This window comes from Ylistrum balloti, unplaced genomic scaffold (assembly GCF_031769215.1).
Source record: "Ylistrum balloti isolate Yb309-2 unplaced genomic scaffold, AGI_CSIRO_Ybal_v1 Utg371236, whole genome shotgun sequence".
Classification (NCBI taxonomy): Eukaryota; Metazoa; Mollusca; class Bivalvia; order Pectinida; family Pectinidae; genus Ylistrum; species Ylistrum balloti.
Genome location: NW_026782669.1, coordinates 211,182 through 236,526, shown reverse-complemented (window position 1 = coordinate 236,526; position 25,345 = coordinate 211,182). Strand labels below are relative to the sequence as shown.

General features: G+C 37.6%; 3 protein-coding genes across 3 annotated transcripts in view; 2 read left to right on the top strand and 1 right to left on the bottom strand.

The window, feature by feature from the left end:
* The window catches only part of LOC132561591 (transmembrane and coiled-coil domains protein 1-like), a 75,754-nt gene extending 70,015 nt beyond the window's left edge, over positions 1–5,739 (bottom strand). The window contains exon 1 of the mRNA XM_060226290.1: positions 5,729–5,739. The gene's annotated coding sequence lies outside the window, so the exon portion shown is untranslated. The remainder of the gene's footprint in view (positions 1–5,728) is intronic.
* On the top strand, positions 5,599–14,707 carry LOC132561595 (golgin subfamily A member 6-like protein 25). The gene is made up of 4 exons (XM_060226293.1): positions 5,599–5,643; positions 6,024–6,211; positions 13,433–14,005; positions 14,137–14,707. The coding sequence occupies exons 1-4, from the start codon at positions 5,599–5,601 to the stop codon at positions 14,705–14,707; spliced, it is 1,377 nt and encodes a 458-aa protein (XP_060082276.1).
* A 737-nt stretch (positions 14,708–15,444) lies between these two features.
* On the top strand, positions 15,445–23,628 carry LOC132561599 (kelch-like protein 10). The gene is made up of 7 exons (XM_060226298.1): positions 15,445–16,323; positions 18,564–18,717; positions 19,082–19,229; positions 20,318–20,487; positions 21,236–21,507; positions 22,692–22,783; positions 23,496–23,628. Exons 1-7 carry the CDS (start codon positions 15,445–15,447, stop codon positions 23,626–23,628), a joined length of 1,848 nt encoding a protein of 615 aa, XP_060082281.1.
* Positions 23,629–25,345: the final 1,717 nt, after the last annotated feature.

Genomic DNA, 25,345 nt, shown 5'->3' with positions numbered 1-25,345 from the left:
AAAGACAACACTCACATCACAAATTATACTCAAAAAGACAACAACTCACATCACAAATTATACTCAAAAAGACAACACTCACATCACAAATTATACTCAAAAAGACAACACTCACATCACAAATTATACTCAAAAAGACAACACTCACATCACAAATTATACTCAAAAAGACAACACTCACATCACAAATTATACTCAAAAAGACAACACTCACATCACAAATCATACTCAGAAAGACAACACTCACATCACAAATTATACTCAAAAAGACAACACTCACATCACAAATTATACTCAAAAAGACAACACTCACATCACAAATTATACTCAAAACGACAACACTCACATCACAAATTATACTCAAAAAGACAACACTCGCATCACAAATAATACTCAAAAAGACAACAACTCAAAGAAGCATCTAGTATCTTGCAATGTATAATAACGGAGTATATCTCCTCAATATCTAATTGACAACAAAACTACAACATTACATAAAACAACAAAACTATTGTACCTCCAACAATCGACCTGACTTAGATGCAAAATGGAAGACGGTTCAACATGTTTAAGTAATAACGATGTCACTATTGTGGTTTTCAATGACAACGCAACATTTCCCAATGATCTAACATCAACAATGTGTGATTTATATGATTTATGACTCGATATGAATCGTTTTGATCAAGTAATTATGTGGCAAACTTACTTCCGCAAATTTCGTCATTTCCAAAAATAGTAGGCTGAATATTGCAAAATGTGAGTACCTGGCTTTGACAATCAATATATTTACCAACTACGTCATGCAGTGACCACAATTCCAAGATGGAAATGTTGCTTATGTTTATATAAATATCTGAAATGTTCAGGATATAGGCACATGAACTGAACATATTATAAGGAAATTACTGTTTTTCAATAAGGTGATGTGCATTATATATAAGAACAAAGCATATTCATGGATGCTCATGCTCCGACCCATATATAGATCAAGGACTTCCCTTATCAAAGACTATTTGTATACAATGCTGTCAAAGCGATTAAAAACACAAGGAATTAAAAAATTCTTCTGTGTTTAAGGTGTTGGAGTTTCAGTTAAAGAACACAGTAAATAAGTCAGGATAAGTTAACCATATTCGTTCTTTAATTTACTCAAAACAGATTTAGGATTATAACCTGGTAACCATCAATGTTCAAAATCATTTGAAATGTTTTTCCAGCCCCAACGATCTGCCAGCAGCTGCCACATACCCTATTCAGTGGTATGTTGTATACTGATCTCCACCTCAGATGTTCCTTATGTAAGGTACTGCAATGCACTTTGGGAGAGATTAGCTGTTCAACTATGGCAACTGGTGACTAAACAAAACTATATCTGAGTGTGTGACACACCAAATTTCCTTCATGTGAGAACAAAAATGTCTGGACTGTTCTGAGAATATTACTATAAATAAATTCAATTCTCGACTGATGAGTATAATTAACATTACTGAAATCTGTTCCTCAACATTTCCATGTGACTTTTCCAAACTATCAGAATCCAGATTATTGCAGGTCCATTTTTATGACCTATATATCTAGTTAAAGATCATATGTTGTTTGTTATTTACAAAGCAGAAGCAAGAGGCACAAAGGACATGTTCCATGCTCTTAATTTCTGTTGGAGGAGAAATAGGTGGTTTGACCTTGTGTGAGAAATATTGACTAGCTTTTATTCTGTTAACAATTTGTTCATGTAGGACAGTGTTAACAAAGTCAGTTTTCATTCATGCGATGAAAACCATCATGTAATCAAATTCACAAGAAACACAGTATCCTAAGAAAACTATCTGTCAGCAAAGATTTGACAGCAATTGTAAATAAGAGGATTATATTCTATTGAAATCCTAAAGAACAGGACTAAACGAAATACCTCACAGCTTTATAAATTCAATAAAATGCGTGTCCCGCATTATCATACCAGTATGTTTAGATTGCCAACTTTATAAACCTTTAACAACATGGTGTTATAGCATCTTTACATTCTCTTCTGTCTGTACCTATAAAATTTCCTATTGCAGTTCCTTACATAGTTTGCAACTCTGCCAACTCTTTACATTTAATAAATTCTTTCAATAAATATTTTAGTTTCAATGTCTTTTGTTAAATCTGGTCAATAAAAAGGACAAATATCTACAGGAATTCTGTATTATTACCTTGGTATGGTCGCCTGTGTTAATACAGACTACTATCTGTATATATCTTATATATCTGACAATCCTTTGAATACATCTTGACTGTCATGTGGTCATACCTGAAAATCTCCAGTCTAATAATGGTCAGTCACAAACTGGAAATATCCACTTTAATAGCTTGTTACAAACTTGATCTCTCAAACTGGAGATCTAATACTGGCCTCCTATTTAATTGCCTGTCACAAACTGAGTCTCTCGTTTAATGACTTATTTAATTGCCTGTCACAAACTAGAGATCTCTAGTTTAATGACCTATTTTATTGCCTGTCACAAACTGAGTCTCTCGTTTAATGGCATAAGTCTGTCACAAACTGGAGATCTCCAGTTTAATGGCCTATTTAATTGCCGGTCACAAACTGGAGATCTCTAGTTTAATGGCCTATTTAATTGCCTGTCACAAACTGGAGATCTCTAGTTTAATGACCTATTTTATTGCCTGTCACAAACTGGAGATCTCTAGTTTAATTACCTATTTTATTGCCTGTCACAAACTGAGTCTCTCGTTTAATGGCATAAGTCTGTCACAAACTGGAGATCTCCAGTTTAATGGCCTATTTAAAGTCTGTCACAAACTGGAGATCTCCAGTTTAATGGCCTATTTAAAGTCTGTCACAAACTGGAGATCTCCAGTTTAATGGCCTATTTAATTGCCTGTCACAAACTGGAGATCTCTAGTTTAATGACCTATTTTATTGCCTGTCACAAACTGGAGATCTCTAGTTTAATTACCTATTTAATTGCCTGTCACAAACTGGAGATCTTAGGTAATGTCACTTAAATCCTATAAAATTTGCGTTTATAACACCACACAAACTTTGGTGCCATTATATATATCATATCAATGTAAGAATAATGAAAAGAAACAGACCTCAATTTAAAACAACTCCAATTTGGGAATGAAAGCTCACATTTTAGATTGTCAAATTTACTCGAATAAACTTGAATCATAAGTCTAACACTGGAGACAGACAAGCATGATTTGTATCTTAAAATATATATCTATAATGTAAAGACAACACTGATTAGTTTGCACCAGATTTATCACTTGTCATTCAGATGTGATCATCAGATCAGATGAATATTAGTTACAGCATGATGAAAATTAGGCTTTGATTAGTAATGCTATACTCTGAACTCTCTTATCTAGGTGGAATTAATACCAGACATGGCTTATTGTTAGACATCAACTTATTACCAGACATGGCTTATTGTTAGACATCAACTTATTACTAGACACTGCTTATTGTTAGATATGAGCTTATTACCAGACATGACTTGTTGTTAGACATGGGCTTATTAACAGACACAGCTTATTGTTAGACATGGGCTTATTACCAGACATGGCTTATTATTAGTCTTGGGACTTATTACCAGGCATGGACTTATTACCAGGCATGAGCTTACTGCCAGATAAAAGAGACACATTGTATATACATATTAAAGGCTTCTTATAGGCTAAAATTTTGACTCCTTATTAAAATTTACAAAAAATTAATACATTTTTTAAAATGGACATGTTAAAATCAAACCTGATTGTCACAAAACACAACAAATAGATCTGTAAATTAGGAAAATACCAATTTTCTGCTAAGCATGAGCAAAAACCTTGTAAATATCTTTTAATCACAGCCATTATACCCAATGCCAGCTCGACCAATCTGATACATCAATACTAAGAATAATCAAACATTGATCAGAACTGGTTTTTGATGTTAGTAACCCACCTATTGAAGTTATATTTTCAAAACAGAGAGGCAGCTGGTGTATCCTCAATACAATATCAGGTAATGATAGACATCAAGCATACAGGTGTTAATTAACTGTTAATTACAACTTTACACATCCAAGACAGGTGTAATGCTAAAACTATTTGTATTATGAATGTTAACTTGTGTAGACAGTTACAATGCAAAGGACTTTTCTTTATCTGAATGGTTTTTAACTTTTGAAGTGAGATAAAAAAAAAATGTATTTATCAAAAGAAAAATATATTGATCACATAAGCCCAGAAGGCCTATTGATAAATTCTGGCTCAAAGTCATGGGGTGGGGCTATTACAGCACAATGAAATAGCATAACGTTGGTAATCGTACTGAAAAGCAGGCTTATCACTGAATATATATGATTATAAATAAAACCAGTTGATAAAATACATAATTATAAGAGACATCACATTTTTTGAGGCTGATAGGTTCACATGCTGACAGTTCTTGAACCGAATATAGACCTATACCATCCCAGTTTGTTGTCAGCTTTTGTAAGCAACAGTATAAATAGTTTTGTGAAACTTAACTGCAATTAAATGCAATATCTGTGCACAAATACATAATTCAAGCATTGAATAAGAAGTACAAAGAATCTGGTCATCATATGTAATCCATTCAACAATTTGGAGTTTTTATGTATGTTTTGTCAAATAATGAGCACTCCAGCCATGAAACACAAAACCTGACATAAAGGAGTCCACAATTTTGAGTGATTTTTGATGTCAGAGTAATGGGCCATTTGTACCATTTAATAAGTCTTCTGATGGACAGTGGCTCTTTCCTAAGGACATCAGGGCCCGTATTCATGAAACCATTCTCATGCTCAAGCATAGATTTTGTGCTCAAGCAAACTTTTTTATAATTCGCCTAAATCATATAAAATAATACAAATGTCAAATATAGATATGGAATATAACTTTGAATTGAAGTCCCTTCAATTTTTTATTCTAAATCTTTGGCAAAATCAGCCTTATTTATTAATTTTTAACTTAAACAAGACATAAGGCTTGAGCATTAAAGTCATTCTTGAGCATGAGAACGGTTTCATGAATACAGGCCCTGGTATAGCTGGAAAATCTTCAATAAAACTACGCTGAATTTCTGTCAATAATTAAGAGTAGGCAATTGACGCAGATCATCTTATCAACACACATCAGGTGCATACACTGGATTGTGGCTTATTTAAAGAGACACTCTAACACCTACTTCTTCATGTACTTCAATTCAAAAGAGCTCAGATTTAGGTAAACATGGTATGAAATCAAAATAGACAACTTTCCAAACTTCTTATATGATAAATTGATGGACATTTGTGTCTAGAAATAATAACAATCTGATGCTAAATATTCATTGTGTCAATAACATCTAAACAATATTTCATATAGTTTGCTATCAATAGCATCAATTAGAAATCATTATCAAAGAAATAAATGTAATTTATATCCGAATAAAGACTCTTTGTGTGTGTAATATCCTTTAATGGATTCAAAGTGACGGCTACCTTACTGAGCAACTTGCAGGAGGCCCATTGCATGCTGATCAGCCAGTCCAAATGAGATAAATTGTCCTGCAAAAGGACACAACCACAAGAGCAAAGGATGATTCTAAATATTGGCTTTCCTGAGAAACACAATCTTCCTCAGGTAAAGTAAAAAACACTAAATTTCTGAGACCTAAACTGTAAAAAGTTTTACATGTGTTAGGAAAAATATTAAGAAATGTACATACCCTGAGGTCCAATCTGATGTACTTGATCAAGAGAAGAGGTCAGTCATAACAGCTAAATACCATCTCCTGGACAAGTTACATGGTGGAGGTAGAACATCAGCCCTACACAGAAAACATATGATACCGACTTAAACTACCAGTCATAACAATACAATTTACCTGCAACATGTGGTCATATACACAGGACCATACATCAGAATTTACTCACCAGGGACTTCATATTGACTAAATCAAATCGGAAGACATTTACATATTATATCATACAGTTGCATTATTCTCATACATTGTTTGCTAGGTTAATCGCCCTGTCAACAGCAAGTTTGAGGCAGGTCTCCTTGTAGTAGCTATGGCTACCAGACTGAACAACATATGGAAGGCATGCCATTATAAGTTTGAGGCAGGTCTCCTTGTAGTAGCTGTGGCTACCAGACCTACCAGACTGAACAACATATGGGAGGCATGCCATTATAAGTTTGAGGCAGGGTCTCCTTGTAGTAGCTGTGGCTACCAGACTGAACAACATATGGGAGGCATGCCATTATAAGTTTGAGGCAGGTCTCCTTGTAGTAGCTGTGGCTACCAGACTGAACAACATATGGGAGGCATGCCATTATAAGTTTGAGGCAGGTCTCCTTGTAGAAGCTGTGGCTACCAGACTGAACAACATATATGAGGCATGCCATTATAAGTTAGAGACAGGGTCTCCTTGTAGTAGCTGGGACGACCAGACTGAACAACATATGGGAAGCATGCCATTATAAGTTTGAGGCAGGGTCTCCTTGTAGTAGCTGTGGCTACCAGACTGAACAACATATGGGAGGCATGCCATTAAGAGCAGTCATGAAAGGACACAACCAGCTTCCTGAAAAGCATAAACCTGATTAAACTTCTAACGTCGTAAACTCTCTATCCACTGATCAGTACCAGCTGACCCCTTTTATCGATCTACGTTAATGTTTTCTTTAATTCAAACATTAACAGCAGTAATTTTTTCTGCAGATTTAATTTGGAGACAAATAGGAGTCCCATTCCAAAATCCATTTTCTCATAACTACCAACCCAATCATTAAGATTCTAATGGAAGATAGTTGTCCAAAAAACTGTGGATAGTGCTGCTTAATGTACACTCTGTAGACAGATCAGATGGTTACGTATCAGATTAAACAAAGAATATAAGCTATATGTACATGTAAAGGAGAGAAATGAACCTATTAGTTATGATTTAATTTGAATATCTAAATGATTTATCACCATTTCTAATTTGAGATGTTAATTCTTTCTCAAATTCAAATTAAGACCACTATTTCCACAGTGATGGGGAAAAAAACATGGTTGATCACACAGGTTAAAAATGTGTATATATATATATACAATATGAATATGTCACCAATGCTAAGACATAAAATAACATCTATTTTCCAAATATTGTATCAATGTTTTTTCTTATGTATAAGAAACAGTTTTACCCAACAATGACAGCTAAAAATAACTAACCTAGAATCGTACACAGTGTAAGTAAGGCTATCAACTACAAAATACATGTATTTCTTCTGTCAATCTATTGTGTTGTAGATGTCATCAATGCATTTTCATCGCCAGGCATCGATCATCAAGATCTACTAAAAATTCTGTCTTAAGAGTCAAATATTGAAGACTTAAATTTCAACATACATCATTTACTGCGTGATTCAGAGAAATTTGTTTTTGGTACAGTTTTCAGTGATTGCAGAAGATCAGAATTTAAAGACAACTTATGATGTTTTACAGATAAGGATCTCTATTGATATATATATATATATATCCTTGTTGCTGTTCATTACATCTGCTGTTACATAGATCTCAGTAAATTTATCATTGTTAGAAACTCAAATATGACAGGACCTGTATTACTTATGAGTAAGCAGTATAAAGGGATATGATAACTTATGGTGATGGGTACCACGGAAATACAAGCTACATTTCAAGTATCCATGACTTCCTGAGGTGTTATATATATATGAAGACTAAAGTGCAATGTATCAATGCAAATTTAAGTAAGAAGAGGGACTTCCATATTTTCCTCCTCTTTTGCTTACATAGTTGTTGACAAGGGAATTTTATTTGTTTTATTTTGTATACATTTCAGTGTTTATGAACTTCAATCTTTGGTTATAAATGACATTTTTCTTTTATAAGATGGCATATTACAAAAAAAAAGGAAAAATTCATTAAATGCTTGAAGTTTGAGTTTTACAAGTTCATTTAATACATGAATGGTTATAATATATATTAAAAATTATCAAAGACTAATTTTGAAAATAAAGTATGATAAAGAATTAAACTATATTACAGAAAATACTGAAACTGTTAGATCAAATTCTTTGAAATCCGAGTATCCAAAGCAGACCATGTTTTGAATAAATACAAAAGTTCCTGTAACTTGTTGTTCCTTACACCTTTTAATCTCTATCCTTGATGTATAGAACTGATATGATTTAACTTTTCTCATTCTAAGTGTATAATATTTTAAACATGAATTATGGACAAGGAAATGTTTTTTATTTTATCCATTTCCCCCTCTTTACGTGGTCCATCGACCTTGTACCAGATCTGGTCTGTTTTGGGTCCTCAGTGCCATATACTTCAGTACATATTTATTATCATTGGGCACAGTACACTGTTCCGGCAACATAGTGGCACATTGTCACCAATGCAATGATATTCATCAGCGAGACATCTAGATATAGGAAGAGTCATGGAGACAGTAAACCTGTAATCAACTAACCAATACTGGTCACCAATATAATGACACTCATACCCATGGCCCTTTCGTTGGGACTTACTTAAAAATATGTACTTGTTATGCCAAGGGTAAAAAGCATAGCTATATGATGACAGAATTTAAGATGTTCCATATACTTGTACAAAAAAAAACTGTTGCAACGAAACCTAGATAGAGGTATGACCCAGTCTTTTTACAGGAGGAAAGACATATACAGTCCACAATGATACATTTAATTCATTACCCTTTAATTAATTATAAATGATATTCAGTAAGTATTTTGTCAATTTGGTTCCTTGCTCATATCTTCTTCAAAAATCTTCTTAAATTGTACTTCACACTAGGGGTTTCTTCTTAAAATTACATACAAAATATTGCACATCCACCTCTTGTGCGAAAAATAGTCTCAGTTGAAACACCTCTGTTTAAAGAGCAGACTGGAAACTTCATAAATGATGTTTCTGTTGAAAAAGTCATCCAGTTTGAAGAAACTTAACGATTGTTTGCTATTCACTATCTGACATCCCTATCCTACACCAGGCGTTCTCTTATTCTCCCTTATCAATTCAAACCAAGTACACAACCCATCATCAGCAGACGTCTGGAGTTGTTTTTCATGCTGGACTGCGTTACGTTCAGTTAGCAAACGTTACGATACAATTGTACGTAATCAACAACAAATGTTACAGTGTGTAAGATATTCGACGATATATAATGTCAATAGGCATTACAGATATGGTTTTATTACTTATTCTTACCTATCCTTTCCACATGCAACAGCTGCGAATCTCTACAGACATGCCAAACGGAACGGAAGTTAAGAAAAAGTCACCTTTAACGGGAGATAACTCTATCGGATGTTGTGACGTAACATATTTCCCTTGCAGGAACTGTCTGAGAACACTGTATATTAACAAGGGCAGCAAGAATTTTGAAAAAAAGGTTTCAATTTTTACAATAGACAAGAGAAAACACGAATAAACAATACTAATTCAAACCAAATTTTGCTTGCATGACGTTATTGAAAAAAGTGTCAACTAACGCCCAAAATTTCGTAACTGATGACAAACTATAACTGATGTAGGGGAAACAACTCTAAGTAAAAATGACAACAACATACGCGAGTACTCCTTATCAAAACATAAATTATAATTGCTTCGGAAATGATAAACATTTATAATGAAACGATTTTCCAAAGTACTTATCTATTTCCACTAGAACTATTTGAGAAAGAAACCATGTCTTAACTAATATATATAATCAATGAAGTAATAGCAACAGTACGGACAAGCGAATTGTCAAATTTTCGAGACAACCTGTCCCTTAAACAAAACACAAATATTACATAAATTACATAACATACATATTACATGAAACATATACAAAGTTATAAATCTAGATCAAGAACGGTGACGTCAATTAAAGTGAAAGCTCGTCATTACCGAACAAGAGTAAATTAATTGGTGGGTAGCTGGTTTCGTTTTTTTGTGTACGTAGTTGGGGGAAAATACAACAATGTATTAGATAATGTTTGTTGATAGCATTTGTTTGCATGCAAGAACACAGAGGACTATCAATAAGATTTATTTTGAATAAATTTTAGGGAGCTACATTTCATTCTTAACCTAACATATTGAATCTTTCCAATTCCGGTGCCATTCAAGTAAAATATTGGAATTTTGTGAGTTGGCGTGCGTAGATAGGCCGTCTGTTTATAAATTAAAAGGTCAGTTTGGCAAGATGTTCCAGATGCTGATAAAAGACGACAAAAAATATTTTATAGACTCATGTGACACACTGGAGGACGGAAATTACTACCCGTGCGAGCATCATGGTGGTGATAATGTCGGTATCGCTGAGGAAGAATACTGAAAAGATATTCGGAGTATCAAGACCATGAATCATTTTGCGGAAAAGAATAAATTCATGTTGTTTACGTCTTACCTGGAGGGGAAGTTAACCTGTTTCTGATACAGGTTGTCTCTGTGTAACCTCGTACCACCAGTTATAATATGTTCTGTTTCTAATTGAAGATGTTATGATAACTGAGACTGGGCTTTAGTAAGGCAGTCCAAAACGATATTGCCGTAGTTAAATACCGGTCGAACTAGTCAAGTACACAGTTTGTAAACTATACTTTTCACATAAGAAACTGAATTTCCTTAAGATATTTATTTTAGGCGAAATCTTAGATATTGAATAACTGAAGTACTCATTCCACCGACCTTTTCCTAGAGAAAAATACATAAATGTTAAACATAAATACATTCTTTATTTATTTACAATAATTGAAAAACAAGTTATTTCAACTTATACTGATCACTCTTTTTGGCCCGGATGTAAGCGTACGAGGGGTCTTGCTGTGGGAGGAAACGGGGAAAACCCACGAAATCGGGCAGGTGACCCCTTACCTTTTCACGTGGGTTCCGGGAATCAAACCCCGGATGGCTGGGTGAAAATCGACCACCCTAAGTGTTCGTGTGAAATAGCTTAAGATATGTTAGCGTTGTTCATATTTAAGGGAGGATGAAAAGTTTTTATATTTTTCTACTAATGAGCAAGGTTTCTCTATAAGAAGGATTGAAATTTACTAATAATCATTACGACTAGTTATGAATTTTATTTAGGTCAATGTTTAGAGTTTCTATATTTACCCTAGGAACATCAACAGTGACATAAAGAGAGATGTCATCAGCAGATAACTTTATGTTTGCATGTGTATCTTTAAAAAAAATGTCATATAAAAATTAATTTTCAAGAATCGAGCCTTGTGGAACACCAGCTTTTTAACCAATTTGATTTTTTATCATTGATAACAACTGTATGCATGCGATTAGAAAGATAATTTTCAAACCAATCTAATAGCGAATTTCGAATTCCAAAGCTGGATAATTTACAAAGAAGACGAAAACGAACGAAAGCTTTCCTTAAATCACAAAAGACCATACGTATTTCCTTACCATTATCTGAAGCTAGATATATATCATGAATGATCGCAACTAGTTTATGCCTTGATCGTTCAAGCAATTGTAGATATAGTTTAAAACACATCTTTCCATTAATTTTCCAACTACCAAAAGCATTTATATTGGTCTGTAGTTTATTAATCTATACTTGTTATCTTTTTTGTACATAGAGGTAACATTAGTGGATTGTCATATAGATGGGTATATTCCGGTACTAATTGACGTGGATTTATAGGGTCAGAACCAATGGCCTTAAAACGACATGTGGTGTGGTAAAAATAGCATCTCTGACATCATCAGCTGTAATGTTAATATTGGATAAGGAATCATTACATTCGTCGACAAAGTTCGTGAGATTTACTTTAGAGTCATCAACGTAGACTGGGCACAAAAAAAATGATTGAATAAGCAAGCTTTCTCGAAGTCATCGGAGACAATGCTACCATTATGAAGCAATGGTGGTGTACAAGACTTCCCAGAGTTGAGCAATAGTTGTTTGACAGTTTCCCACCATTGTTTAACACCGATATTGTTAGGTTTTCAGAGCTCGCTGCATAAACTTGAGAAATATGTTAATTTGGCGTGCTTGATGGTGTTAACACGTGTGTTTGGAAGTCGACGAGACTATTGTTGAAATATGAAAATAACAGTAAATTGGACCATATATAACAATTAGGTCGGGAAAGATTTGTCCAACATGACATTTCTAATAAGGTTATCACTCCTAGTGCAGATTATATCTAACGATGTTTCTATAGAAAAAGTTGAAGATCCAACAAACTGAGGTGGTCTACCCAGATATTTGTGGTGAAGTGGCCGGTTATTACATTGTGAGAAATACCTGTATTATACGATGTTTCTATAGAACGCGAGAAATGGGACCTTTTGGTTACAGTGGAGTTCGGAGGCCAATAAAAAGTACCGTATATTTTATCTGAACCCAGTACAACCTCTAACAAAACGAAACTAGACATCTCCATGTCTGACCTTTTCTTCGCAAAAATATAATCTGTTACCTACATTGATATACTGTCACCAATGCTGTCAGGTCTACAATAGCTGAAGGGGTCAGAATATCCGGACAGGTTCAGGTACAGGGCTCTCGATCTGCCAAGTTTGGGGCCGAATATATTCCCAATCCAAAATAGTATCTTTTTTTCCCCAATTTAGACCCAAAGTTTTCCCAATTCGAAGGAAAACACCATTATTTTTCCCAATTCTAAAATTTAATCATGTCTCAGTAGAGGATAAAATTGTTATATTACTTAACACTGTGTATAGGATATCAAGTTTCTGTTTTAGACTTTGAACATTGAGATGTACAAATGACAAGTTAGTCTTTACATCAAACTGGCCACTAGTATTTGAAGGTATAGATTAAGGAGACGTACTAGAAAAACATGGACCAGGATACAATGCCAATAGTTCAGATTTTCGTTAGCGGACTTAATAGACGTGGAAAAGATAACACCTTATATGTAATACATATCTGGTTTATATTTGAGATTGTTGACGCTAAGATGGACAGAACACATATTATTACAGAGACAATCGATTGAATGATAGAGTGAGGGCGGGTGTTCAACTAGATGTCACCTGCAATGTACCAACTGGTCAATGCATAATGTGATGTAATACAAGTATGTAGTTCCGTTACAGAGGGTGCTAAATGGTAACACGATATTCTCCGGAACCACTTTCTGAACAATGTGATGACTACATGTAAATAAAACGTATAAATATATACATTATATAACAAAAAGAACAATAACGAAACATTTCGCTGATGATGTCCGGAAGGTCAAGTAAAGAGCGAAATTAGTGGACTGTAAAAAGTTGTTGAAGACACCAGTTCGAAGGCGATAGAGAGAAACAGCAATATGTATTATATAATACCAAATAGGAAAGGGAGGTGTGTGTTCGATGAGGCGTCGTAATCAGGATAAGATATGTAGTTAATGGCATACTGGGCAACAGGGACAGGTATTGGGCAGAGGAGGAAAGGTGTCAGGCAGAGGAGGAAAGGTGTCGGACAGACGAGGAAAGGTGTCAGGCAGAGGAGGAAATGTGTCGGGGCAGGAAAGGTGACGAGCAGAAGAGAAAAGGTGTCAGGCAACATGGAAAGGTGTCGGACAGAGGAAGAAAGGTGTCGGGCAGAGGAGGAAAGGTGTCAGGCAGAGGAGGAAATGTGTCGGGGCAGAGGAGAAAATGCGTCGGGCAACAGGGAAAGGTGACGAGCAGAAGAGAAAAGGTGTCAGGCAACATGGAAAGGTGTCGGACAGAGGAAGAAAGGTGTCGGGCAAAGGAGGAAAGGTGTCGGGTAGAGGAGGAAAGGTGTCGGGCAACAGGGAAAGGTGTCGGACAGAGGAAGAAAGGTGTCGGGCAGAGGAGGAAAGGTGTCGGGCAGAGGAGGAAAGGTGTCGGACAGAGGAAGAAAGGTGTCGGGCAGAGGAGGAAAGGTGTCGGACAGAGGAGTAAAAGTGTCGGGCAGAGGAGGAAAGGTGTCGGGCAGAGGAGGAAAGGTGTTGGGCAGAGGAGGAAAGGTGTCGGGTAGAGGAGGAAAGGTGTCGAGCAACAGGGAAAGGTGTCGGACAGAGGAAGAAAGGTGTCGGGTAGAGGAGGAAAGGTGTCGGGCAACAGGGAAAGGTGTCGGACAGAGGAAGAAAGGTGTCGGGCAACAGGGAGAAGTGTCGGGCAGAGGAGGAAAGGTGTCGGGCAGAGGAGGAAAGGTGTCGGGTAGAGGAGGAAAGGTGTCGGGCAGAGGGGGAAAGGTGTCGGACAGAGGAAGAAAGGTGTCGGGCAGAGGAGGAAAGGTGTCGGGCAACAGGGAAAAGTGTCGGGCAGAGGAGGAAAGGTGTCGGGCAACAGGGAAAGATGTCGGGCAGAGGAGGAAAGGTGTCGGGCAGAGGAAGAAAGGTGTCGGGAAACAGGGAAAGGTGTCGGACAGAGGAAGAAAGGTGTCGGGCAGAGGAGGAAAGGTGTCGGGCAGAGGAAGAAAGGTGTCGGGCAGAGGAGAAAATGCGTTGGACAGAGGAGGAAAGGTGTCGGACAGAGGAAGAAAGGTGTCGGGCAGAGGAGAAAAGATGTCGGGCAACAGGGAAAGGTGTCGGGCAGAGGAGAAAAGATGTCGAGCAACAGGGAAAGGTGTCAGGCAGAAGAGGAAAGGTGTCGGGCAGAGGAGGAAAGGTGTCGGGCAGAGGAGGAAAGGTGTTGGTAGAGGAGGAAAGGTCTCGGGCAGAGGAGGAATGGTGACGGGCAGAAGAGGAAAGGTGTCGGGCAGAGGAGGAAAGGTGACGGGCAGAGGAGGAAAGATGTCGGACAGAGGAGGAAATGTGTCGGCAGAGGAGGAAAGGTGTCGGGTAGAGGAGGAAAGGTGTTGGTAGAGGAGGAAAGGTGTCGGGCAGAGGAGGGAAGGTGACGGGCAGAGGAGGAAAGATGTCGGACAGAGCAGAAAAGGTATCGGCAGAGGAGGAAAGGTGTCGGGCAGAGGAGGAAAGGTATCGGCAGAGGAGGAAAGGTGTCGGGCAGAGGAGGAAAGGTGTCAGGCAACATGGAGAGGTGTCGGACAGAGGAGGAAAGGTGTCAGGCAACAGGGAGAGGTGTCGGGTAGAGGAGGAAAGGTGTCAGACAGAGGAGGAAAGGTGTCGGGTAGAGGAGGAAAGGTGTCGGGCAACAGGGAAAGGTGTCGGGCAGAGGAGGAAAGGTGTCGGCAAGAAGTCATGCTGTTCCGAATGGTTATAAAACATTAACTGTATACTTAAGTGGTCAACCGTTCAGAAATATAAAATAATTTTCTTTGGTGAAAACATTTACTGTACACTACAAAATTCTTGAGATATATTAAACAAGATGGTATTGTATATCGCCATTATGTTTACGATGCGTTCAATACTTCGATTGATGCAAACATTATTATGACATCATAACAATGTATTATTCATTGTGACGTCATTACTTGGAAACCATCTCCATGTAGTCGTCATCAAACCATGATCCTAGCAGCGGTGGTATCATCTCTTGCCATACGGAACAGCAAAGCGGGACAGGAAATGGAGGAATGCCGCATACAACGTGAATCAGACAAAACAGACGAACAAGTCCAACTGAGCGCGCATGCGTATGATGTTCTTACAGACCTAAGAACAAATGGACAACTTTGTGATGCTATACTAGAGGTCGAAAACCGGAAGTTCTCAGTTCACCGTGCAGTCATGTCTATCAGTAGTCCATACTTCCGAACGCTTTTTACAAACAAATTAACGACAGCTGACCAAAGGGAATTTGTGATCCCGTCAGTAAGCGCAGAAGCGATGCAGACTATCATTGATTTTGCATACACGAAAAAGGCTAAAATCGACTTGAAAAATGTGAAACAACTACTTCCGGTTGCAGATCGACTACATGTGTACGAACTTGCAAAGCAATGCTGTGACTTCCTGTCTGAAAACCTAGACATAGAGGGATGTATGGATACCTACAGATATGCGAAGAAACACTACTTTTCATATCTAGAGGGAGCATGTTACAACTATATAATGAAAAATTTTCGCAAAATTTCATTGTCAAGTGAAGCTTTTGCAGAACTCAGTATTGACGAAGTTTGTCAGATCCTTTCCTCTGACGATCTAAATGTTAAAAATGAAGAACTGGTTTTTACTGCTCTTATACGTTGGATTGATCACGACCCTGACCGAAGGAAATGTGAGATATACCGATTGTTGAAAACAGTACGGCTCGGATTTCTCACTACAAGATTTTTCGCAGAAAGCGTTCGGTCACATCCGTATGTCGCTGAAAATTTGCCTAGTCAGCCTCTCATCCACGAAGCCTTAAAGTTCCTCTGTTCGCTGGATCTAGACGATTTCAGGGTAAGATGAAATGAATCAAATTTACCTGTTCATAAAAAATCAGATGGTCCCATGTAGTTGGTATGCATCGTGCGTAATTTGGTTTGCACATACAAACATGACGATCGACCGATTAGGATAGAAATGGTGAGTAAAATGTCCCCAATTTCTCAAAATTTGCAGATGATCTGGTCGTGACAATATTCCATTTCGGATTAAGAAAGTCTCTTTTTCAATTCTTGCCACTGGTATTTCACTATATTGATAATATTTCTAGGCAGCTATTTAAATATACGCCCTTTTAATATGAAACGCTGCATTGTCGACGATGTAACATCAATACAGCAGTTTTAGCAGTATAACACACAGTTATACACAAACAAATAATTACCATAATTATGTACCAACAAATATGGACCTATCCATATAAACTCACAAATGTTGTATTTGTTTGGTTGTTGTTGTTTTTATATTTTTTGTTTGTTTATTTTTTGTTGTAAAAAAATTATGTATGCATCGTTATAATTTTAAATACATGCATAACTTAGTTAAAAATATTTATTAAATATAGCAACAAAATAAACAAACATATTTTGCATTTTAGGATAGGAAAACAAGCTACGATTTTATATTAATTCCTTTCCCAAGTACACACAACAGCAAATGGAGCTTCAGGTCTTGGAACACCTTGTACACATCTTACTGTGAATAACAATTAAATTTAACAATTCATTATTCATACGTGTGGTGAATAGGATAGATTGTAGAATATATTCTATAAACAAAGTATATGATGCCGTAATTGATACTTGTGGTCAAGTACAAGTTACAATATGTAATAGTATCGAGTAACATGTATCAACAATTATTACAATAGATTCCACACAAATAGATACTCACCACAAAAAGTATGAGACTATGGTAATCAAAACGCTTACTTAATTTGATATAACTTGGTATAACTGCAGTATTGTAATATATTTTACAAGAAGTTTGATAAATAGCATGATTACCACAAGTCATCGACCCATGACAACTTACAATGTTTTACTTCAACGTTTACGCCGTTTACATGATAACCATTTTGTTATCGGGGAAACGATTCGTGTTACATGTTGGGCAAGTATTAAAAATGTTCATATTAATGTACCTCACACCAGTTAAGGAATAAATTATACCAATGATATACATTTAACTATGATAATCACACTTGTTGGTCGGTGCCGAAGCAGGTAATGACCTGAGTATGATTACATATACAAGTCCGTGTGACCGGGAGATCATTAAAACGTAGAAGCAATTACCGTGCGCCATATTTTGGGCGTGATTTTTGGCAGCTGGAGTATATGACACCAAAATCCCACGAAAAAGATTCTCTGAATGATATGCGGTTTGTAACCCAACTCCTGTTCACGTCCAGGATGTGAACCAAGGGTACCATCTTGTCATACTTGCATTTTTGTGAAATTGTTAATAATCTCGACTTTTCGTGTAACATTTGTCATCTTTTCGTATTTTCGGGTTGTTATGACCAACCCGCTAAACCTGCCGAACTTCGCTTTTTCGCGTTGTTCAAAACGCGAAAAACCACCGAACGTTGCCTTTTTGCATTATGAAATAAACGAGAAACCCGCCGAACGTCGCCAGTTCGCCTTCCGGAATGACTTGTGCATAAGACGACGCTCAGTGGGTTGTCGCATTTATTTTTTAACATGAAAAGGCGGCTTCCTGATGGTATTCGCGTGTTTTTCCACTCAAAAAGACGACGTTCGCGGGTTTCCCGCTTCAAAAAAATGCGAAAAGGCGCCGTTCAACGAGTTTTTGCGTTGACAAAAGTTAGGCGAAAAGGCGTTACTTTCACAAGTTTGAAACCGCGTCATCGTGTTCATTAAGTCACCTTTTAGCTTTTTCGTAGAAAAAAAGAAAAGGCAAAATTCCGCTGTTTGGTTAGTTTTCGTTTTAGAAACATCGCGAAAGAGCGAAAAAGCGAAATTGCACAAATAAACCATAGTTACTATGACCATATCTATGTCTGTAGTCTGCTTATCGGCTTCATACACGGGAAGCTCGATTATAGACACGCGCAGTCGGCAGTTCACTAGAGAAAACAACATGGATCTGTTAGGTACAGTAAGATTTTTGGTACAAATTCCATCATTTTATAAGATTGCGTTTAACATTATTGATCAGGAAACTTGAAATAGAATGATAGAATAGGTAATAGTATCTGCCAACAGAAGCTTTATTGTCTCCTTCGAAAGGTACTTAACCTTGAGAGCCCATTGGCCAAACCAAGGATCCCGCACGAGGTTCTGTTCATGGTTGGCGGATGTCGTAATGGAAGCATGACCAATGACGTAAAATCCTATGACAGTCGGGCCGAAAAGTGGATAGATTGTCGTTTTCTGGACAAAGGTGAGTGACAAGAAAAAAATCGTCGAACACAACATCAGTTGCATTTGGTTTATCTTTTAAGAAAGATGTATCTCGGATTTGAGGAAGGCAGAGACGTTGGAAAATTTAAACCTCGTTACCTTATATAGAAAAAAGCACATAAAGAAGGACACGACACCACGGGCTCAGCAATGAGGTTTGGGCTCACGCTTTTCCCACGAGACTCAATCAGAACCTAGTGTATTTCTTAGTATTGGGAATCCTCAAAATTATTGGTATTCTGGATTCGCATGAAAAAAATCTTCAAAACTTACCGCGGGCTGTTAACAAAACATCAATCAAGCCAGAACTTTTGATGAATCACTTTTTTCTTTCAAATTTTCAGATCTGCATGCTTACCATGCGTTAGTTGCCATGGGAACTAAGATATACGTCATCGGCGGCTATGACGGATTTCACTACATCAATGGCGTGCGGTCTTTTGACGTTGTCAGTAAGAAATGGGCTGTCGTTGCTCCAATGCACGAAAACAGGTACATTTAGTCACGTGATAATACAAAATTTGCATCAATCTCTCCAAGATTGTATTGAGGTATCCCCAATAACACACCTGAAAACGACTCATGGCTGTAAAAGTTGTGGATTTTTTCGCGGAAGATTACCGTGAAAAGACACCGTGTTTACATTTTGTACTTTCACTTTTGAACTACTGACATGTTCTTGAGATACACGATGATATATTGTGATATCAGTGATAACTGATGGTAACTTGCCTACCATATTGACACATATACTCTCAAATTGTACAAATATTTTTTTATGATTAATCTGGTAGAGTTTTAGTGTCTTGATCGAAGGGAGATAACCTCTGTTTAATGACACAAATATCTTGGAGAAATTTGATTTCGGGACTACTGTTCCTAATAACGAGCATTTTATAACACATTGATTGGAAATTAAAATTCATTAAAATTAGAACGCAGCAAAACACAACTGGCTGGCTGTGAACTTTCGACTTATCGATAAGTTCTAAAATTGACGAGGAAATTAAACATGCTAAAATATAAAAATAAAACGAACAAATATATATCATATTGTGCATTAACCAACATTTCATGTGACCTTCTGAGATCTATTAAGGGAGGTAATCTAGTCCATATAAGGTGTTATCAACGTTAGCCCCAGTGAAATCCTTTAAGTGTGTCTTGTCTTCAATGTGGCGTCAATTCGACAAATATTGACTTATCGATTGGTGTCTCTAGCTTGAGCAGGGACATGCATAGAACTCAAAAACGTATACACCATTTGTTTAGATATTACAGGAACACAAATTACTTATAATGCATCAAGTGCACCTAAAACAGCTAAATTTGCATGTCACAGAATTGGCCTCGCTCTAAGGCTGTGATTGGTTCATATTACTATGATTTTCCTGAAAAACAAGGTGTTCCGGAAGGGTAAGCGTCTTCTGCTTTATCAACGACAGCCGCCGCCATTTCAACCTTTGTCTATCCAAGTAAGTTATGTCATGTTCACAATTAACCGGGAAGACTGTGAACAACAACGGAAACTACAAGTATACCAACAAGCATCAAAATTACTATGACATTTTGCGTTGTAGATGTTACGTCACTGCTGTGCAGCTCGGGGAATACATATATGCCATAGGAGGCTTTGATGGCCACGACAGACTAAGATCGGTCGAGAATTACCTCCCTTCCCGGAACCAGTGGACAATGATCCCATCAATGCATCACCGACGCAGTGACGCAAAAGCCACGACACTTAACGGTAAATACACGTACATGTACACTTTATATGTATAAGCCATCTTGGATTTTCCGCTGAAGCGCCGGAAACAACCGAAGGAAATGTTGGCAAATATGTGGGCTGCATGATTACATAGACTCGGAGCGAATAAATATTACCATCGCAAGATTCAAAACATGCAGGAGTTTCGTCCCTTCAATCAGAAACTTCTGGTTATAAGATTGAGAGTAGGCAATCACTAAGTTGCGTCAATGAGGCAGGTTGTTGTGGCGAATGGGTCGTTATCTATAGCGACCGTGGTTCGATTCCTCTTGGAGCGATCGGCACGGGTCTGTGTATACTTTTCTGTTACTAATCAAAACTTTTTAATTTGTTAGGTCAAAGACGGAGACACGAGCTTATTAAGTGTATAACTTTTTTCTTTTATGTTTTGTTTAAAACTTTGACATCTCTCAGGTTCTGTTCTCATCCAATGAAATTACCCCTCGCAAAAGTTAAGACTCAGAAGTTCCGCCCACATACCTAGTACTGTGTGTATATCCCTGGGCAACCATATCGACATCAAGTGGTCGGAAAATTTCGGAGATGTTTAAAACGTTTTTTTGTACATGAATAAGTTTTTCGGAATTAGCTGCTTATGTACTAAATTTCCTGGTGTAACATGGATTTCTCACAGTAAATCAGAATTTGCGATCTCCATTACTGACAGCAATTTGAATTCGTCCACAATAACTTGATTCAAAGTAACTTGTTCAAATTTCTGTTTTAGGGAAAATTTACATTTTCGGAGGTTTTAACGGCGATGTGTGCCTGAACTCTGGGGAATATTACACACCTTTAACTGACCAATGGACGTTGATTGAACCTATGCGCATGCGCAGAACCGGCTTCGGTGTGGCTGCACTGGACGGTTATATATACTGTATGGGAGGATTCGGTGGGATCACTCGCCTTTGTTGTGGTGAACGCTACAATCCGGCTACTGACACGTGGCATGCGATCCCAGATATGTTCTATATTCGCAGTCACTTTGGGTTCGAGGTTAGTGAATTTTGGATTTGAGATTAAGCTATGGTTTAATAACGAGTCAGGTAGGTTGCCTTTATCACACCTTTTTATTTTGTATTTTATGAAATGTGTTTGATAGCAGTATTTCATTACTAAATGATCAATATTTTGCCTGAAGTTTGCAGTTTTTTTCGGGGCATATAATACAATGTTACACAAAACACATGTTAGATGAATGAACTTTATTTACTTAACAACAACTGAGAACTTTTCAAACTTCTATTAATCACTATTCTTGGCCCGAATATAAGCGCACGATCTTACTGTGGGATGAAATCAGAGTACCCAGAGAATACCCATGTAATCGGACAGGTAACTCTTTACTATTCCGGGAATTCGAATCGTCTTGGTGAAAGGCGAGTGCGTTATCACTGCGCCACCCGACCGACCGAAATACAAGTATCACAAGCAAGTAAATGCTTTATAATGTAGTTTGTATTATAAAGACGCTTTGATAACATTCCTGTATTTACTACGCACACCCTTATATCTGAACCCTGACCTGTATATAATTAACAACACGCTAACATTTACAGTCTGTATTGCCTTAACACAGAACTATTATAATATGGGGACACAACCCCGAACCCTGGTACCTTTAACTTACATCGATATTTTGACATAATCCTTGCACTGGTACCAAGACCTGACCACGATATCTGTATATAGACAATACTCCCTGACCTTACCACTATATTTTGACACTGTCCCGACTCTGGTACCTTGACGTCACTATAGTGATTTGACACTATCCCGACCCTGATACCTCGACCTCACCACATTTTTACACTACCTTGACCCAGGTACTTTGACCTCACCACGATATTATGTCAGAGCTCCAACCCGGCTACCTACGTGATCTTGCCACGGTATCATATCACAGCCCTTACCTGGGTACCTCACGTCACAACGACTTTATGTCACAGCCCCGGCCCGGGTCATGACCTCACCACCGATATTATGTCACAGCCACTACCCGGTTCGTGAGCTCACCATGATTTTATGTCACAGCCCCGGCCCGGGTCATGACCTCACCACGATATCATGTCACAGCCACTACCCGGTTCGTGAACTCACCACGATTTTATGTCACAGCCCTGGCCCGGGTCATGACCTCACCACGATATTTTAACACAATCCCGATTTTTGTCCTCCAGGTGGTAGATGACATGCTGTTTGCCTTTGGAGGATTCGACGGAATCAGTTCTATCGCCGGCGTCGAGTATTTTGATGTCAAGACACAAGAATGGTGAGCGCAGACTACACTTGCTTATTGATGATGTGTCATGATTTCACAATTTAATTGCTAGTGTTACACTTTTTATTCCACCGCGATTTTGGCTAATTCGAGAATCCGGATTCAAATGAATGTATGTATCGTTTTTCAGTTGGGCACACTAAATAAGGAATACTACCGACCCCTCGCCCTACACCAACCACCTTCACTGCTAGATAGAGCGTGCTATCGTGTAATTCTCTCCCTCTCTCTCGCGAAAAGCTTTTGCGGGGAATATTAATTTGGGTTCCGTGTGTTCGTCCGTCCAAGGGGGCTTCTCCGGGCTACAACATGCAAACCGTTCAACGGTTGTAAAGGAACATATGTACAGGATAGGACCTACTCCTTAGTTGTACCTTTTGATATTGGCGGTATTTTTGTTTTGACATTTTCTCAGTCACCATGGAAACAAAGTCAGCAACAAAAATGCTTTAAAAGCCTTTTCCAGACTGTAACTTGGAAACTGTTTAGTACACCTGACAAAACGAATTTATATCGAAATAAACTAGGAGTCATATCGACAGTCAGACAATGATAATGTCACGCTCTGCTTTTCCTTTTTTCCCCCTGACGTTGTCTGCCCCGAGGACATTTTAGGAAATGCCTGTTACCCCTTTATCGATCCGTTCGCAGATCCTGACTGTCACATACATTACTATTTACATATGCTCATTTCTTCTTGCAGGTATGACGCAGGAGACTTACCACGCAGTCTTGAGGCATTCGGAACATGCGTTATGAAAGACATTCCGAACGTCAAAGATTACATTTATCAACCAAAGCAAAAAGAAAAATCTGACATAAAAAAATCTATTTGAAAATGAATGTATATTATGTATTTGAAGCGTACAATGTAAACTGTGCCAAATAAACACCACACCATTTATCTTCCATTTCACTACAGAGTCCGTCTTGCTTTATCCGTCCTTTCACTGCAGGACCTCTCATCTTTTAACCGTCATTTCTCAACATGACCTCTCTTCCTTTACTCGTCGCGCACGTTCCTCCCTTGCGCTTTTTTCCCATTTACACACGCTACTCCTCTGTCTATTATTTCACTACACACGTGCTTCTCCTCCGTCTATTATTTCACTACACACGGTAATCCTTTGCCTATTACTTCACTAAACACGTGCTCATCCTCTGTCTATTGTTTAATTACACACGTGTTCCTTTGTCTATTATTTCACTACACACGGTAATCCTCTGCCTATTATTTCACTACACACGTGCTCATCCTCTGTCTATTATTTCACTACACACGTGCTCATCCTCTGTCTATTGTTTCACTTAACACGTGTTCCTCCTCTGCCTATTATTTCACAAAACACGTGCTCATCCTCTGTCTATTGTTTCATTACATACGTGTTCCTTTGCCTATTGTTTCACTACACACGGTAATCCTCTGCCTATTATTTCACTACACACGTGCTTCTCCTCTGTCTATTATTTCACTACACACGTGTTCCTCCTCTGTCTATTATTTCACTACACACGTGCTCATCCTCTGTCTATTGTTTCACTTCACACGTGCTCATCCTCTGTCTATTGTTTCACTTCACACGTGTTCCTCCTCTGCCTATTATTTCACAAAACACGTGCTCATTCTCTGTCTATTGTTTCATTACACACGTATTCCTTTGCCTATTATTTCACTACACATGGTAATCCTCTGCCTATTATTTCACCACACACGTGTTCCTCCTCTGTCTATTATTTCACTACACACGTGCTCATCCTCTGTCTATTATTTCACTACACACGTGCTCATCCTCTGTCTATTGTTTCACTTCACACGTGTTCCTCCTCTGTCTATTATTTCACTACACACGTGCTCATCCTCTGTCTATTGTTTCACTTCACACGTGCTCATCCTCTGTCTATTGTTTCACTTCACACGTGTTCCTCCTCTGCCTATTATTTCACAAAACACGTGCTCATCCTCTGTCTATTGTTTCATTACACACGTGTTCCTTTGTCTATTATTTCACTACACACGGTAATCCTCTGCCTATTATTTCACTACACACGTACTCCGCCTCCGCTATGGTTTCACTCCACATCTCCCTATCTTCTTTTTTCATTATTTTAAATTCACTCTCCGTCCCTGCAATATTACTTAACGCCTTTCCCTCCTTTGATTTAAACATATTTTATGATCAGTTGCAGATAAATGGATCAGAGACAGGTTCTAGCAACTTATGAACTCTTCTCTTTAAATCATATTACAAATAATTAATATACTGCACGTGACACATATTTTTACTATAAACAAGAAAATATGTAATTCGTAGACGTACAATGTACAATTGTAAGTTTAAATAATTTTATCAGAAGGAGGAAAAGATGATAAGATAGAAAGAATATTGTATAAGAGAAAAAGAGATTTTTATATTTTATATTAATTCAGTGCCGACTACAAACAGTTCATAATCAGGTAATATTGAAACGCTTTATTGTTTTATAAACTTCTGAACAAATCTAACGATATTACAATTAGTTTCATATGAACAAGCATCACTGTCGCCCCATAAG

Bases quoted from the DNA above. Each gene is read 5' to 3' on its own strand.
- LOC132561595 (XM_060226293.1), top strand. From the start codon at position 5,599: ATGATTCTAAATATTGGCTTTCCTGAGAAACACAATCTTCCTCAG. The intron at 5,644-6,023 runs GTAAAGTAAAAA...ATTGTTTGCTAG, and splicing joins AGAAACACAATCTTCCTCAG to GTTAATCGCCCTGTCAACAG. The intron at 6,212-13,432 runs GTCTCCTTGTAG...ACTGGGCAACAG, and splicing joins CATTATAAGTTTGAGGCAGG to GGACAGGTATTGGGCAGAGG.
- LOC132561599 (XM_060226298.1), top strand. From the start codon at position 15,445: ATGATCCTAGCAGCGGTGGTATCATCTCTTGCCATACGGAACAGCAAA. The intron at 16,324-18,563 runs GTAAGATGAAAT...CTCCTTCGAAAG, and splicing joins TGGATCTAGACGATTTCAGG to GTACTTAACCTTGAGAGCCC. The intron at 20,488-21,235 runs GTAAATACACGT...TTTCTGTTTTAG, and splicing joins AAAAGCCACGACACTTAACG to GGAAAATTTACATTTTCGGA.